This window comes from Sapajus apella, unplaced genomic scaffold (assembly GCF_009761245.1).
Source record: "Sapajus apella isolate SASKATOON/1434 unplaced genomic scaffold, GSC_monkey_1.0 scaffold19, whole genome shotgun sequence".
NCBI classification, from domain to species: domain Eukaryota; kingdom Metazoa; phylum Chordata; class Mammalia; order Primates; family Cebidae; genus Sapajus; species Sapajus apella.
Window position 1 is genome coordinate 29102376 of NW_022436959.1, and position 17534 is coordinate 29119909.

Below are 17534 nucleotides of genomic sequence, written 5' to 3' on the forward strand. Positions count from 1 at the left end.
AAATGTGCAACTTCCTTTGAAATGATTTCATTGAATTTAAACGTATTCCTATAAATTCTGAGGTATAAAGTGACATGGGAACAATGTTTCCTCTTTTTAATGTGATCATACCTGGGAACAATACAAAGACTTGGAACTTAAGGCCTCTAGATTCTTGCCTTGTGATGGAGTGTGTGTAAGTTAAATGTCAAGAGGAAGCCAAGTTGTAGAAATCTGATCCAGTTAGACACCCCGCAGGTCCAGAGATGCAGGTCAGGAACTCAGTGAGTGCCAAAAAGTGCCATTACCCTGAGCTGAATTTATCTCTGTCGGGTAATGAACCAACAACCCCAGTCTTTCCAAAAATATATGTGAACTTCCAGTTTTACTAATAACTTTATTTAAATAAGACACAGGAACTTCTATACTGAAAAAATACAAAACAAAAGCCACACATTTCCTTGTGTAAAGCCATATTGTATGGTAACTCAAATACTGTTCAGCGCAGTGGCTAGAATTAAACAGTACAATTATATACAAAATTTAAGCAATTTCTGACAAATTTCTACAGCTGGATGTAGGATACATTTGAGCTCAACAACTTCTGGGAAATTTACATGGCAAAGCGTAAGCTTTAACACATTTGGTTCAAAACTTTAATATATGCTAAGAACAAATGTACAACACAATTAATATTTAGTATCTCATGAGAAAATAAAAGCACATGTCACTATAAATATCGTACATCAGATTTAATCACCAAAAAAGCATATTCAGTCAATTTTTCTGAAATTGATATTGATACTATTGCATTTTATTTGGACAAAAGCAGACCATAAGATCAACATATTATGTACTGCTAAACCAGATATCAGAAGTTAAATGGAGCTCATATTTATCTTACGGAACTAGTAATTTTCTCCCTTTAACCATAATCTACAAAATATAATATTTTCATGAAGGCCTGAGATTATTAGGGTTAAAGGTATCTGCTGCTGAAAAGATTATTTTAAAAGGTTCCCCTGTGAAAATGGCAAAAGTAAACTGAGTCCTTTTTTCCATGACAGTCTCCTACTATATAACACTGACTAATTTAAAGGAGCCAGAATGCACCTTCAGGAGAAAATATTACGGCAAACTTTGGTGGAAAGAAGAGAATTGGGATTATGACAAAATAATACACATACACACACACAAACATATACATATATATAATTTCTTAAAAAAAAATCAATGGTGTTGCTTTCTTCTCTATCACCTCATCCTTCTTCAACCTTCTTAGAAAATGAACAAAACAGAGAAAAACCCAGGAATGAATGAAGGGAACTGAAACGTTCCTTTAACTGTAGGCACCTTATTCCCCTAATTCTTAAGAAAATTGTGCCACACCTTAGGTGCAGATGAAACAACTCTAGGTTTTACTGAACTTAAAGCAGTGGAATACAAATACAAAATCTTCACTTTGTTTTTGGATACTCTCTTTGTGCTGAAGAAAACGATGAAAGTTAGGCTCTCCTGCTTGACCGGTCAGGAATACCTAGGGCTCTCGTCACACTTAGTGAAGAACTTATGTCAAAAGTCTGCAAGTTCAAGGATATTTTCTTGAGTTTATGCTCTACACACATCGTGTATTTCAAAACTATTCATGATTGTGTATTATGAGAGGCTTAAATGAGATAGCTTCAAACTAGTGCTCTTGTAAGTTACCAAAAAACCTGCTTATTTATGTTGCATCAGTTCTGAGACCCAACTATTCTATGCAAATGCAGGTCATGCACCTAAACTGGAAAACAATAGCCAAAAGTATGTCAGTTTTTCACCTGCAAAACAAAGAATTTCCAAGAGAGAAACTAAACATAAATATGTCTTTAGATTAAATGGTAACAGTTATGACCCGGATGGCCAACATAAAAAAAGTCTCAACCATCCCTTCAAACGCTTGCTTTGAAATTAAATCTAGACATTCTTGTCTTTAAATTTCATCACACACAATGTGGAATGTTTAGGTACAGTCTAGTACTGAACACTTTATTTGCAACGTTGTAAAAGTCCTTTACTGAGCAACACCTGAACTTTTGAAAAAGCCACATGTACACATGTTGAAACAGTGAATGCAACAGTTGTTTTACTTGTAACCACATGACAAAGTGATGTCAAACACCACAGATTTGCTGGTTCTCCTCATGTTCACCCATGTCCAGGATTATCATTCTCCTAGGATTGAATGCACTTCTTATTCTAAGAATGTGGAATGTAATGAGGAAAGGGAAATGCACAAAATAAGGAAAGGCAAAAGAGTGATGTTCCCTCTTTAGCTTTTTAGCTGTGAAATATTTAATATCCCAATATGATATACATTCCAAGTTACCTGAGTTTAGACTTCAACTGAAGTACCTGAAGCTAGGCCATAGGGTGGGCACTGTGCAACTGTTGTGGCCATTTTTTTTTTTTTTTTTGCATTGTATGTATTACAGAAGTTAGTTAGAAACAAACACCTGGGTCAATTGTAAACATAATCCTGAAGTACAGTATTTTCCATAGGACAAAACACAGCAAGACATTTTCTATTTAGACAGGCAACTTTTTGATATAGAGCTTATTTATACTGAAGAATCTGGAACAAAACACAGGACAAAGTACTAGTCTCTCAAACTTACTATGAAATGCATAGTCTCCACTTAAAATGCTGAATGACACACACGTTTTGCAAGCATTACTGCTTTCCACAAAAACTGCTGAATAGGAGTTCCATCCCTGCCAAGATCAGTGTTAAGAGATATTTTATGATGCTGATAAGTATTGGTGGTGGTGGTGGTGTTCAGAAAGTTTGTCACTCCATGCAGATAGATGTCTGAAATCTTGTTTCTAATCCATGGAAGGTTGGGTGGAGGCCAGCTCCCCCTTTTTTTAGATCATCACATAGTTCTGGGCAGAGATGTGGTCCTCACCCTGCAGTTCCTGCAGGAGCTGCTGCTGCTGGGATGGCTGCTGGGCAGAGGCCTCCGTGGAGGCAGCTGTGCTGGTGTCATCAGAAAGAGACGTAAAGGAAACCCGGGATGAGAGCTGCTCAACGGTCAGAGTTGCCAATGCTGAGCTCTGGCCAGAGTTAGGAGAGTTCTTGAGCATAAGGTCGGAAGCCGGTAAGAGAGGGCCTAGAAGTTTTACAGGACAGAAAGCTGATCCGGTTGGGATGAAATTAACCTTGTTTTTGTCAGGACATGAAAAGAGAGGGGCCGAGATAGGCTGACGAGACCTAAAACCATAAAACAAAATTAGATTTATAATCACTAACACAGAAAAATTTAAGCATTTTCTGAATTAACTGGAGTTCTCTAAAACAGCTAAAATATGAATGGCAGGGGATGGGTTAAGTGTATACAGAGGGGTAAACATCTTCCATAGCACAAGTCAGCTGGCAGGCTATTCAAGCACACAGCACTGAAGTGGTATCTGAGACAAAAGGATTTTCAAAAGAACCAGAAAGACAAATATTTAGAGATCATTATTTAGTTTTTAATCATTTGGAAAGGTGGAGAAGTCTGTTACATTATAATTGAAGATTACACAAAGTTAGAATGACCTTTTCTGTTAAGAAAAAGTATACTGGAGGTGGGGGGCATTAGTCCATCATGTATTTAGTTTTAAATACTTCCTCCTTTTTTCTCTCTAGATATACTTCCATTAGCACAGATGGGGGATGGAGTGGGAAGGGGAGAGTTTCAGTGGTCTCGCAAAAAGCCAGTCAGTTCAACAGAGCTTGGGTCCACAAGCCCTTCCTCTCCTCCTATTCCCAGGAGCTAAACCATCAGCTCCTGCAAGATGGATCCTTCCAGGTTGCAGAGGTACAGCACCCTCCACTAGGCACCTGCACTGGAACAAAGGCATGAGTGCATCCAAGAACCACATAGTCTTCTTTTGAGCTACTCCGCACAGTGTTTGCAGCATGAACCTCTTTTTCTAGTTTCACTTCTAACTTACACATATTGAAATTTCCTTAAGAAAACAAAACCTCTTGTGAACAGAAAGTCTGAATATAAGCAAGCTTGATGTGGCTACAGGGAAGGAGGCTAATCTTCTGGCTTGTGGGGTACACTGTCTTTAAGCTAGTCACCCATGGATACTGACTTTGCTCCTAACGTCTCTTTGTTAGTTATCTAAATTAAGAGTTCTTGAAATGACAATTCTTAATGATTAAAAATAGATCTTTCAGGTAATAAGTTTCCAAGTTTCTTTGTATTGGCTTACACATTTCGAGCATACAGACTCCAATTCTCCGTCAATAAGATCTCTCTTGCCTATTCAATTCTCTTTACATTATTTGCTGTTGAAACGCATTATCAGCTGGATAGAGTAGTTGATTCATATGTAATCAACTGGTCTCAGTAAAAAGCTTTACAGCTTTGCAGACAGATCCCAGCTGACAGAAAAGACATTACTTACGCCATTTCCTCAAAGACCTTCACTCGCTCACATCCCTCTGGGGGCTCCCGTTTGAACATGTAGCTGTTGTTTGGTTTGGGAGATGAAGCATACTTGGGTAACGGTGAGCTACTCCCACTGTCTGTAAATTTAAAGCAGTTATATTAACTAGTGATTGAAAGCTCTATTAAATTAAATTTGATTTCCAAACAGCCTTTTGCACACTTTATCCACTACTGCCCCTATGCTTTGACCACAGTCTCCTTTATTGCAAAGCTATTTCTTACACCTTGTATAGTACATTCTTCTAAATAAAAACTTCAGTGCAACAGTAATCTGCCATACCAAAGAACATAAAAAGAAGGATATTTTGGTCCAGAAAACTGCATTTTGAATACAACAGAGCTGCCATCCTGAAAACAAATATGTTATTTATTATGTATTTCAAGAATGCAAATGATGGGCCAATGTGCTTAAGTCATAAAGAATAAAACAGATTACAATGATACAGGGTTCTCTACATGCCTTCTCACTGTAAAACCGATTTAATGAAAATGAATAATATTCATTACAAAAGTTCTTAGCAGAAATGTTATTTTTGCTAAATATCATGAATAACACATACGTAGGGGAAAAAAACAAGTTTATAAAATGTCTATCTTCCCAGCATAAAAAACATAATTTGCTCAGAATTTTACCTTTAAAATGTTTATAATAAAAGGGCTTTTTCAGCAGAGTTTGTATTTTTTGCTACTAGAAGACATGAGACATCTCCAAACATCTCTACCTAACATGTTTTCCTCATATTTTTGGCCAAAAAGAAAATGGTCTATTCATGAAAAGCCATAAAACCTATATGCAATTTCTCCCTTTCCTACCTGGCAAGAGATGTTGGAAATTCAAATCCACTAAAATGTGTCATTATCTCTGTGAGATGCCAAGTTGTAAATTCAGTAACATGTTTGTATACAATAGTCCTATTTAAACAAATTCTGACTTAATACAAACCAATCCCCACTGCTAAAATACTAAGCACATAATCTACTGAAATATTTTATTCTATTTGAAAGACTGCACTAGTATCATAATTATATTTATCACAATTTTGTTAAGTTTTAGTTTAGAATACAGAGTACAGTACCATACTCAGAAACTGAGTAATAAGAATGTTTTATCATCATTAATAAAGTTATAATACATGCTTAGGAAGAAGACCCTTGATGTACACTAATACTTGTTAGTCTTGTGAATGCAGATCTATGCTTATATTTGAACATGGCTATACTTCTGGCTGGAAAACCACTGTCTGGAAAATAAAAAGGTCACATTATTGGGAAAGCTAGAAAACCACAGTTTCTCTATCCTTAACTACAGAGCAGGCACCAAATAGCCTCTCGGAAAAAATTAAGTCTTAGAATGAAGTTTGGTTTCTTCCTATACCATTCAGATTTGAGAATTTTCTTAAGTTTAATACTTATCTTGTATCTTACGTAAACAAATGGGAGGAAGGAGGTGAAACAGGATTGTATCTCTTAGGATGATAAAAAGCATAATTAGCCCGATTGGAGGTCTGAATTTGCTGCTCTATTTGAGCTAGACTACTAGACTAGATAAGAGTGGTTCATGATAAAAACAAACAAAAAAAACCACCTGATGAGAATAAGGCCTCAAATTTGGTGTAATATAAAAAATACATCTTGACCTTACCTTACTATGCAAACAGCAACAAGCCAGGCAAAGGAAATATGAGATCAAGAATACAAGTAAGTAGAGAGGATGGAAACCCAATTCTTCATGATGTGCTTATTTTACACTACATACTATCAAAACATCTCTTGTAGCCCATAATATATACACCTACTATGTATCCACAGAAATTTAAAACATACAAGTAGATATGGCATGAGACGACTTCATGGAGATTACTGCTGAGCATAACTTAGCCTACATGGCACAAGCAGCATCAGCCTCAAACCACGGGCTTGATGCCATCAGTAGTCATGTCAGTAGTTAAGGATCCGCCCTACTATCACGTAAGAAAAGTCATCTTGGCCACAGTTAATTGTTTTCTGTGTTCTTTTTCTCACTACAACAACAGGCCTACCACATTATTTCTCTATTTTATTGATGGTTTCAAAGGCTAGATGTGAGCTGCCTAATCTAGCTGCTATCTTCCTATTAACAATTTAGAATGAAGTAATTTTTCTTCTTAAAATATTTCTAATTTCAGACACTATAAGTGTATTTTTTAAGAGAATTTTACCCTTTTAAACGTTACTGTTCTGCTTTTTGGGGGGTGTCACTAATGTTAAGTAAACACATATACTGCTATCCCAGACAGACAGCTTTCAGTGTTATTTTTCTGCCTTTTCAAAAAAACTGGGTTTTTTTTTGGTTGAATATATGTTTATATTTAATGTTAGGTGGTCTGGAAAGGCAAAGCTTAAAAGAAAAAAATATTTGCTAAATCTGGAGTTTTTCTTCAGGTAAGTATACAATCAGAGAGACTATAAAGAGGGGCCAGGGAATGGAGACACCTAGTCTGCGGTTTTAGCTTTTATTGTATAGTTCTATGTTACCTGGAATACAACCACCTTTCTGGATTTCTATATAATTAAAGGAACTGCCACTCATGAACTCTAAAATTCTGTGATTTTTCTTTAATAGTTCTAACATACAAAGAAGGCATATTTTGCAGCCGGGCGTGGTGGCTTACTCCTGTAATCTCGGTACTTTGGGAGGCTGAGGAGAACGGATCACGAGGTCAGGAGTTTGATGCCAGCCTGGTCAATATGGTGAAACCCAGTCTCTACTAATAATAAAAAAAATTAGCCAGGCATGGTGGCATGCGCCTATAATCCCAGCTACTTGGGAGGCTGAGGCAGGAGAATCACTTGAACCCAGAAGGCGGAGGGTGCAGTAAGCCAAGATAACACCACTGCACTCCAGCCTGGGTAACAGAGCAAGGCCCTATCTCAAAATATATATATATATATATTGCCTATATATGTTTTCTTGCCTTACAAAGTGGGATGCTTTAAAAACAACACATATTGGCTGGGTGTGGTGGCTCACATTTGTAATCCCAGCACTTTGGGAGGCCAAGGTGGGCGGATCACGAAGTCAGGAGTTTGAGACCAGCCTGTCCAATATGGTGAAACCCTGTTTCTACTAAAAAATACAAAAATTGGCTGAGTGTGGTGGCACATGCCTGTAGTCCCAGCTACTCAGGAGGCTGAAATAGGCGAATCGCCTGAACCCAGGAGGCGGAAGTTGCAGTGAGCCAAGATCCTGCCCCCTGCACTCCAGCCTGGGTGACAGAGTGAGACTAGGTCTCAAAACCAAAACAACCCTCCCACCCACAAAAAAAAAAAAAAAACTGTCACATATGGCCAACCTATGCTATTCATTCCAGACTTGAATGTATAAAATGTTACTATTCATTTAAAACTCTGTGTTGAGTTTAATAGCCACATTTCAATATAGAATATTATAAACATAAATATGCCTGCTCAGGAGATTCAAGATAAGAAAGAAGTCTCATGGTAATTTTAATTCAATCTCTTTTGTTTATCAGTATACCAAGTTTTCTCATTCTGTTATCCCAGATATTAATACCGGATCATAACTAGAAATACATTTGAGATTAGGTTAAATATTACTTTATGACTTTTAACATCATAGCCAATGTCAATTAATAAAATTAAATGCAGTGAATTCTTTACGTATCTTTCTATATTTGCAAGTCTCATTTGCATATATTTATAACAGAATCACTCAACTCTGAAAATCAAGAATATGGAAAAATGTGATTGCTATTGTATTATAACAGATCATACGTATGCATTTGTACCATATTTACCATTAAAATACAATTAGCTTGTCAAATACTTTTAAACATATAATGAATTAAAGCTTTGAAAAATTAGAGAAGTTATTAAAGTTTGGAATTTCATATAGAAACAATATTCATTAAACTACATGTACTTGTATAGCTTGAGTTTTCTCAATTTCTCCTTATAAATGACCTTTATTATATCTGGTATATTATAGTGTGTGGCCCACAGTTCTTGTATGAAAAATTATACATTTGATCACACAACTGCACTCCAGCCTAGGTGACAGAGTTGAGACCCTGTCTCAAAAGAAAAAAAATATTGCATATATAAAGGTTGATTGATTTATGCAGGCAGTATGTCAAATCTCTGCCATGGTTCTATTCTAGCCCTAAGTCTATACATGTGCTTTATCTCTATCAGATTACTTTATCAAACTAAGTAAAATTAATTCTAAAACAAGAAATAATAGAATAGTGGTTTTAACCAGAGTTTCTTTCACATTAGACTCATCAGAAGATGTTTTAAAAAGATCAATCTCTAGACCTCATTCCTGAAAGACTCTGATTTAATTAGTCTGAGGAGAAGCCAAGCATTGCCTTGGGGTGGGGAGGTGGGGGTAAAGCTCCCAAATGCAAACTGAATTGCCACTCATGAACTCTAAAATTCTGTGGTTATTTTTTTAATAGTTCCAACGTACAAAGAAGACATTTTGTGGCCAGGTGCGGTGGCTCACAGCCATATTTGAGAATCAATTATGAAAAGGTTATGAACATTGGTGTAGAGTGAGGCCACCTGACTTCTTCCTAGACCTAACTGCATGGCATAGGGTAAGTCTGATCCCTCTGTTTTTTGATCTATAAAACAGAAAATACAACTGATATGACAGCTGTGAAAAATATATGTAAAAGAATTAGGATAAGGGCTGGGTGAGGTGGCTCACACCTGTAATCCCAGCATTTTTGGAGGCTGAGGTGGGAGGATGACTTGAGGCCAGGAGTTCAAGACCACCTGGCCAACATGGTGAAACCCTCTCCACAAAAACAAAAAAACAAACAAACAAAAAAACCCAAACCAAAAAACAAAAAGGATTAGGATAGTGCCTGAAATACAGTAAGCTCTGAATATTATTATCATAGTAAAACGTAACATATCATTTCTAATTTGAAAATTAAAAATGAACCATTAAAAAAATTACGTGCCTATTCTGCTCCCTCTTGACAGAATAGAGTAAAGGAAATGTTGTTTTTAATAGATTTATGCACTCTAACTCTACTCAGGTACATACAGATTAAAATTTTGTTTCTGAGAGAGAAGCAGAGTAATATCTGGATTACTAGGTTGTCCAGGTTTATCACTGCCTGGCATGAACTCTGCCAGTTCATGATGGCATCCTTTAGTGTAAAGAAATATCCTCAAATTAAAATCAATGCTTAAAGCATGCAGATTCTATAGGCTACTATGCAAAGAAAATACTTTTATAGTATATGCAGCAATAACCAGTAGAATGTAATTCTTACTCTGGTAACTGACTAGGAAAGTGAGTATACTGTTCAACCAACACTCTACTCAATGACATACTGAAGCATAAAGTTAGCCAAGAGAGTTAAATTAGAAACATTGACTAAATAATACTTAAACAGAATTACTACTCTAGTGTTAAAATACACTGATTTTGCTTCAGGAAATGAAATGATCAACTACAATGTATTATGGGGTTTGAAGGCCTAATGAAATCAGGAAATGCGCACAACCGTATATCATTTCTGGGCAATAAACTTTAAGAATCAGGTTGTATTACCAATTGTATTAAAAGCCTTTTCAGTTAACTCCAAGACCAACTTGGAAACTTACAAGTAAGGAGAACATTTGGCTTTTACAAAGAGGCTCTAAGGTTTTTCTAAAATTAGAAGTTAACACCTTGTGAGAATGCTAAAAAATTTTAATCAACCAAGACATCAGCTATATATAAGATCTCCTTTAGATCAGCATTCAGCAAAGAACAAAGGGGAAAAATGACATCAGAACCTTTTGTTACTTATATTTATAAACTTTGTTTCTAATCTGATTTTTTTTAATAACTGGGACTCAACTTACATTCCAAGGCCCAATAATTAAATATTTATCATATGTAGGAGGTATTTTATATTTTGTAATCACTTCTCGGTCCATAAGTATTGATTAAATTGATACCAACTTACAAATTGAGCAAAAATAAATTACTCTTTCATTTTTGTGTACTCAAAATAAGTACAGTGCTTCTTCCACAATATAATCTTTGATATGTAGAACAGTCCTAATCATCATTGTTGATATGCTAACTACTCGCTCTGAATCTGATATCAAAGTTAAAAATGAAAACAAGTCATTTTTAATCTGATATGACAGTTAAAATTGAAAACCGTCCTTAAACCAATTTGTAGACTAAAATAATTCTTATAAATCATAATGGTAAAACTAAAAATAAATTGGATTACACAAAATATTTTGTATCTTGTAAAGTACAAAAGTAAGTATCTCAAGAAAATCACTACAATACAATCTTAATTTTTTTATATTGTCAGATTTATTAAATGGCAAAATTTCTAGGAACACCAGTTTGTTTGTTTTAAACTGATACACATTGTTCATGTTAAACTGCTCCTAAGGTACCCTACAACTGTGATTTCCCAATAAGGGAGGCATGAAACAATCTGCTGACGTGGGGGGAAAAATCAGCACATTATCCATATTTACTTCTTATCTTTAGAAATAAGTAATTTTTAACATTTAGGGAAAAAAGAACATCTGAACTTCTAATAAAAGTTTCACTACAATTTTAAACGTTCAGTTAAATATTTACTGAGCATTTATTTACAATGTTCAAAAGATAAGGCAAAGCAAAATGCTATCAATGTTGTCAGTGCAACACTAGATAAAATTTACTATTTCCTCTTTTTAAAAAATTTCTTGCTAAAGGGAAATGGTATTATAATGTCTTTAGGCAGAAACCAACATCTTAAACTTATTATAGTCACCGTAAAGTCTATTCCATCTCCAATATTCACTACCTTATTAATGATGGTAATCATTTCCACATTTCCCATGCTGGAACTTCATAAGAACTTTGCTATTATCCTGATCTCCTTCTCCTCCCTCACCTCATACATCTAATCAGCCACCCAATGCTGTTGACTCTTCTTCAGCCCCTTTCCTCCAGTTCCTCTGACCTTGCTATGCCTCCTCATCTTTGCCCTACACCTGTGGTCTCCCAATTAGGGGTGTGAAACAATCTGCTGACATGTAGGGCAAAACCATAACAGCAATTAAATACATTTATTTTTAAATTTATATGTATTTTTTATCTTTAAAAACAAGTAAACTTTAACAGTTATTTACTTCATAGAATGAATTATATACATATATCACCTATAAAAATATAAACATATTAGGGGTACAGATTCAAAATTGCTGACAAGGGTGTGGAATAAGTTTGAAAACCACAAGACTAGACTATTAGCATAGCTACTTATCTTGTCCTCCGACTGTCTCTACTTCTGTGTCTACCTGAGTTATAGTTTTTAACTGTTAAGCTGGCCATATCCTTTAGCAGATAAAAGATCTTTCCTTGGCTTTTCCTTTCTCTTAGCAAGGCTTACAAAGGCCTTTATGAAAGAGTGGACTTTCTAACCCTCCAGTCTCACTGTTTTCTACTCTCCACCATTCACCCCTATGCCCCAACCGTACAATTTCTTACTGTTCTTACACACCAGGCCCTTTCACAGCTGAATGCCCATATAAAGACTATTCCTTCTGCAAAGGCAGCAAGATGTAGTATCAAGTTCCTACAGAAGATCTTTGTTGGCATGTAGACACCACAGAAGTTAGCAAAATTACTTACTTTCTCTAAGTCTCAGATTCTGGGCCCTTTAAATAATGGCAATGTCACCTACCCATAGGACTGTGGTAATGTTACCGGAAATAATAAAAATAAAATCACCTGAACACGTTTTATCATAACAATTCTACGAGGCAGCTATCCCCATTATAGGTAAGGAAATTGAGATACAGGCAGATTAACTTGTTCAAGGGCATCAATTAATTAATTAGTGACACAATAAGTGGCAGAGCAGGGATTCAACCTGGCTGCCCTAGAGTCAAAGTTCATTATTGTTATGTTATCCGTCTCACTTAGTTTGGATCTAGCTCAACTCAAGTGTCTTCGTTACAGATATGAGGTGACTAGATGATCAAGTTCCTTCTAATCTAACATTCTGTTTCTAATTAAAGGCTGATAGTTCAGGCAAGAGCTTCATTGGGTCTGCCTTCTGTCAATGTCACAAGGAGACAGTAGAAGGAGTGGTCCCTATGAGTTGAAACTTTTTCTTAGAGGAACACAAAAGGTAACGGGGAGGGAAAATCTAACAGATTCCCTTTTCCTTGAACCTAGATGACACCCTGTTATTTTCAACCCAGTTATTATCAGAGTTTACTGGTTACCAGCATGACCAACAGCAAGAAGGGGAAGATGAGAGAGTTTTAGCAGTTACCTCCCTTCCCCCTATTTCAACGGCAAATTTGAACTTCATGGCCTCTTTCCCACCAAAAGCCTATCACTAGGTTTAGCGTAATCTTTTATGCTAACTTAATTATGCTTGGTTTTTATTTTTATGAAGAGTATCACACACTCTTTATGAACATTAAAAGCCTAACATATAATTTAACAATTCAAAGAAAAAAACACGTTTTCAACATAGCTATAAAAATATATCCTTTAAAAAATGGACATACCATGAAGAAAGGTCTTAATACTCAAACAAATCTCCATTAAGCACTGCACCACTCTAGGCACTAGTTGATCTGCTGAGACTAATGCAGTAACCAAAATAAAGTCATTTACTCTTGTTGGAGCTTATATCATGGTAAATAGATAAGAGGTGATTAAGTGAAATATATATGCAGGTCTGTTACAAATTTTTGATTTGCTTATATTCTAGACTGAGCAATAATGGCTAAAACTGAGTTATATACTTAAGTAGTTTTGAATTATGAATAATTCATGCACAGGGAGCTATCACAGTATCTACCATTTGTACAATTGTTAACATTTTCAGAAAGAAGGGACGAGCATTTACTGGATACTTATTCTGTGCTGTTAGGCACTGGAATGTATGTATTTTAAGATGCTGTCTTGAAAGAGAGGTAAAATGACCTTAGGGACATAATTCTAGAATAGGTCCATTTTAACCTACAAACTAACTTATTTGTTGGAATAATATCTTTATACTCTGTAATTTTACCACCAAATGGTTCTTCTAGGATAATAAGCATCCTAGAACCATATAAAGAGAATTTTTCGATAAACACATCCTGGTTCAAAGGCAATGATTTTTTCAAGGTGTGGTAGCTCAAATAAATATATCTATCATAGCTGTTTTTACAATATAAACCCCCAAAAGAAAAGTGCCATAAAATCTTGGCTGATTACCTAAAAACTTAGAGGGTTAAAGCACAGTAAGGGCAAAGGTGGAAAAAAAAAAAAAAGATAAAGACATAAAGCACTAAAGATAACTACAAGTAGGTTAAAATGTATATAGAAAGGAAGAAGAGGGTGCCAAAAGCTGACTGTTTCAAAAGTCTGCCTAGGGTCAACCCCAGACCCTGAAAGATAATACTTTTTTCTCCTAGGACCAAGGGTGGCTCAGTCCTAACACTAAAAATTTAGCAATATGAATATTTATGAAATCACAGAATGAATTAAATAGCCTTGTATGCATTGGCTTGAGAAACTCTATCTACATAGCATATACTCTTCCATCAGGAAAATACAGCTTAAATTACAAGTAATCCATTTACGGATGCTTGGAATACAACTCTCAGTAGTTGGCCTGAATAAAATGATTCCATTTATTTCATGATTACCATAATCAATGTTTCCACAATATCCTGCAAAATTGCAGAATTTTATAACAACTGCATAAGTGAACTGTGCCAAAGATCAATGATAAGTAGCTGACTGAAGTCTAGATTTTGCATCTTGCCCAGCATGTTTGGCTACCATCAAGCAATGCTGGCAGAATTGCTTAAGAAACTAATATTCTGACTATTATAAACTAATAGTTATATAAATGACTATTTTTCTTCCTTGCATTTTGGGCATGATAATGTGGAAGACTACAACCTACCTCTTAGGCTATATTCTATGACTGCTCTTATTCTGGATCTCTGAATTCTTCACACAGAGAAGAGCAGTAGTAGTTGCTACAGCTATTAGTTAGCCTGGCAACTTTACACATGTGACCAGAGTGACCAACTTGTCCTCGAACTTCAGGTCACCAGAAAAATCTAGTAAAAAGTCAAAACAAAAGACAAAAAACCCATTCACCTGAAATAAGTCTCTCAACAGTTGAAACCTGCTTGATAAGAGTGTTTTTGTGCTGGCATTGCAATCCATACAGGCAAAGAAAAAAACCAATATGTGATGCAGCTAAAATTATATTATAGGTCTCAAATTATACATAATTCATAGAGAATAGATGTTAGGAACAGGCAAAAATAATGTTGGCAAAGTCAGAAAAAGAGTAAGTATATAACATGAACACTAGAAAAATAATCAGCTCACCAGCACATCCCTCATTAGGGCAGATACTCACTGCAGCTGTCCCTCTTCCCACCTGTGTATGTCTATCCAGGTTCCTATGGAGTCTGAACTAGTTACTTTACCACAGAATACATTTCTCTAAAGCAACTGCAGAATTTGTAGGTACTCCAAATCAAATCAATCCTAGTTGACTTCAAAATTATAGAATTCATTCTGTTTTCATAAAAATGAAAAGCTCTAAGAAAGCTATACAGCTTCCTTTTGTCTTTAAAAAATAAAAACCAATTTATGATTTACTGTAGAAAACATACATTATAGGAAGAATTAGTACCTTTATTTTTTTGAGACAAAGCCTTGCTCTGTTGCCCAGGCTGAATGCAGTGACTGATCTCGGCTTGCTGCAACCTCTACCTCCCAAGTTCAAGAGATCTTCCGGCCTCAGCCTCTCAAGTACCTGGGACTGCAGGTGCATGCCACCACACCTGGCTACTTTTTTGTATTTTTAGTACAGACAGAATTTCACGATGTTGGTTAGGCTGGTCTTGAACTCCTGATTTCAAGTGATCTGCCCACCTCGGCCTCCCAAAGTGTTAGGCTTACAGAAAGTAATCCTAGTATCTTTAAACATGGTAAAACCCATAGTTTGGGCTTTACATAGAGAAGAAATAAGTCAGAAACTAGTCTACAGTTCGAAGGACATAACATATATTCCAGAAATTTTACAATTTCTGGACAACTCCCTCCTTTATACTTTTAGTATATTATTTGTTTACATTCCTATTACTCCCTATTAGACTGTCACATCTTATTCATCTGTTTCTCCACTCTCTAGTACAATAGCTGACATACAATAATGCTCAACAAATGTTCCTTAAATAAACTCAAAGTATAACCTCCGTTGAAATACATAAACGTCAACTCCAAATTCTAAAATACACGTGTGCATACTTACATATATGAAAGGGATAGGTGCTATTTTAATTTTCTCTTTACAAAGATGGTATCTGATTTTTTGAGAGCTAGAAACCTTGTGTTGCATAACAGAGGGCTACACAGTTTTCCTGGGAGTAGTAACATAAAGTTGATCTTAATCACAAAGTAATGCCTCTCAGCTAAATATGGTAGATATTATGAAACTGATGTCATGGGGCTTTAATTCTCTAAGGTGATCTTGTAGAAAACAGAGAAATGTCTTAAATAATTATGAAACCCATTCTATATTTACAAGTTCTAAAGAGATTTTTAAGAAATCACTATTAAGCAACATTAATCACCAGTTATTGACTGTTTATCATGTGCCAAAAGTTGTGCTAAGCATTTTGCTATATCTCATGCAACCCCAATAATGATATGAGGTAGGTGTTATTACCCTATTTTACTAAGAAATATTTTTTAACTATTAGGAAAAAAACCCTAGCTTTAGCGATGATCCGAACCAATGTTCTAATTTTACATATTAAACCAAAAAAAAAAAAAAAAAAAAAAAAAACAACCAAGAGGATGAGCATAGTGTTATGCAGGCAGATATCTGATATGGAAGGACAAAAGGACATATAGGAAAATATACAAACAAAGGCAAATCTTAGGGAAAGGTCTAACCTGTCTAAGAAATGGTCAGAATTCATACTATTAGACAATTGACACAAGCTAGGCCAGAGAAGGAGATTTTGACTAAGCTGTGGAAGAAAACAATAATCATTTTTTCCCAAAGGCATTTAGGGAAACTAACAGGTGATAATAAAGGCGACTATTTTTATAGCAGCAGCTACCATTCATTAAATCCTTGAGAATTAATGCAGGTTTTATGTCCAAAACTTCACAGGATTCAAATGCATTTCTATGGTCCCAAAGCCAGTGCTACTCTTAACTTCTATGTTATGTCTCCTGCAAAAGACTCTGGCAGGACAGTGAAATGATTATACCTTCTCATAATATGATAGATTGTACATCTTTAGGAAAAACAGCTATTAAATATTAAAGAGCATACACTGAAGCTTATGATGTAAGTGAAGACCTATGAGCTCCAGAAACCAGTATTCACTGAGAGGCCCTGAAGGCAATCTTACAACCAGTTAACCAAAATGGAACTCATCTATCATCATCTCAATACATTTTATATTTGGTTCAGCATCTCTCATTTATCCACAGTATTAAAACAGAACTCCAGAATTAATTGTCTAGTTGTACTACTACCATTATTTCTACATTTCTACCCCAGTTATGAGAGTTAAGTAGCAAAAGTGGCCACCCTGAACTGTACTTATCCTTTCTACTGGTATAACAAAAAATATGAGTTTGGAATCAAGACAGACTGGTTTCTCTGTTTACCACCTATACAACGTAAAACAAGTTACTATTGATAAATAATAGTAACATTTCCATTTACCTTCCAAACAAACACTCCTACTGGAAGCAAGATGTTTTGTTTTATTGTGAAACATCCACATTAAAAGGCTGTGAGGAAGTGATTGAAAGTATCTGCTCTCACAGGACGCTTTAGTGAAATGAAAGTTTTGTAGTCTGACATTTTAAGAAATGGAGACTTCCCACATGAAGCCAAGAGATACCTGAGGTACTACATTCAGTATACCCTCAATGAAGAAAAGTGGTCCCCAAGGCCTTCGATAATGAAATGGTCAACAAGAAAGGGGAGAACTCTTCAGATCTACCCACATGTAAAAGAAAAGGACAAAGTCTAAAGTAGCTTCCACTTACCATCT

General features: G+C 35.6%; 1 protein-coding gene across 5 annotated transcripts in view; it reads right to left on the minus strand.

Annotated features, from left to right (window-relative positions):
- Nucleotides 1-356: 356 nt before the first annotated feature.
- GLCCI1 (glucocorticoid induced 1) overlaps nucleotides 357-17534 on the minus strand; it is a 153621-nt gene continuing 136443 nt past the window's right edge. For 3 of the 5 annotated variants that reach the window (XM_032286745.1, XM_032286747.1, XM_032286746.1), the window contains 2 exons: nucleotides 4420-4540; nucleotides 357-3232 (listed from right to left, as the gene is read on the minus strand). In XM_032286745.1, coding sequence (XP_032142636.1) covers nucleotides 2887-3232; nucleotides 4420-4540 — 467 coding nt within the window. In that variant the 3' untranslated portion in view covers nucleotides 357-2886. The remainder of the gene's footprint in view (nucleotides 3233-4419; nucleotides 4541-17534) is intronic. The other 2 variants (XM_032286749.1, XM_032286748.1) reach the window with 1 other exon arrangement.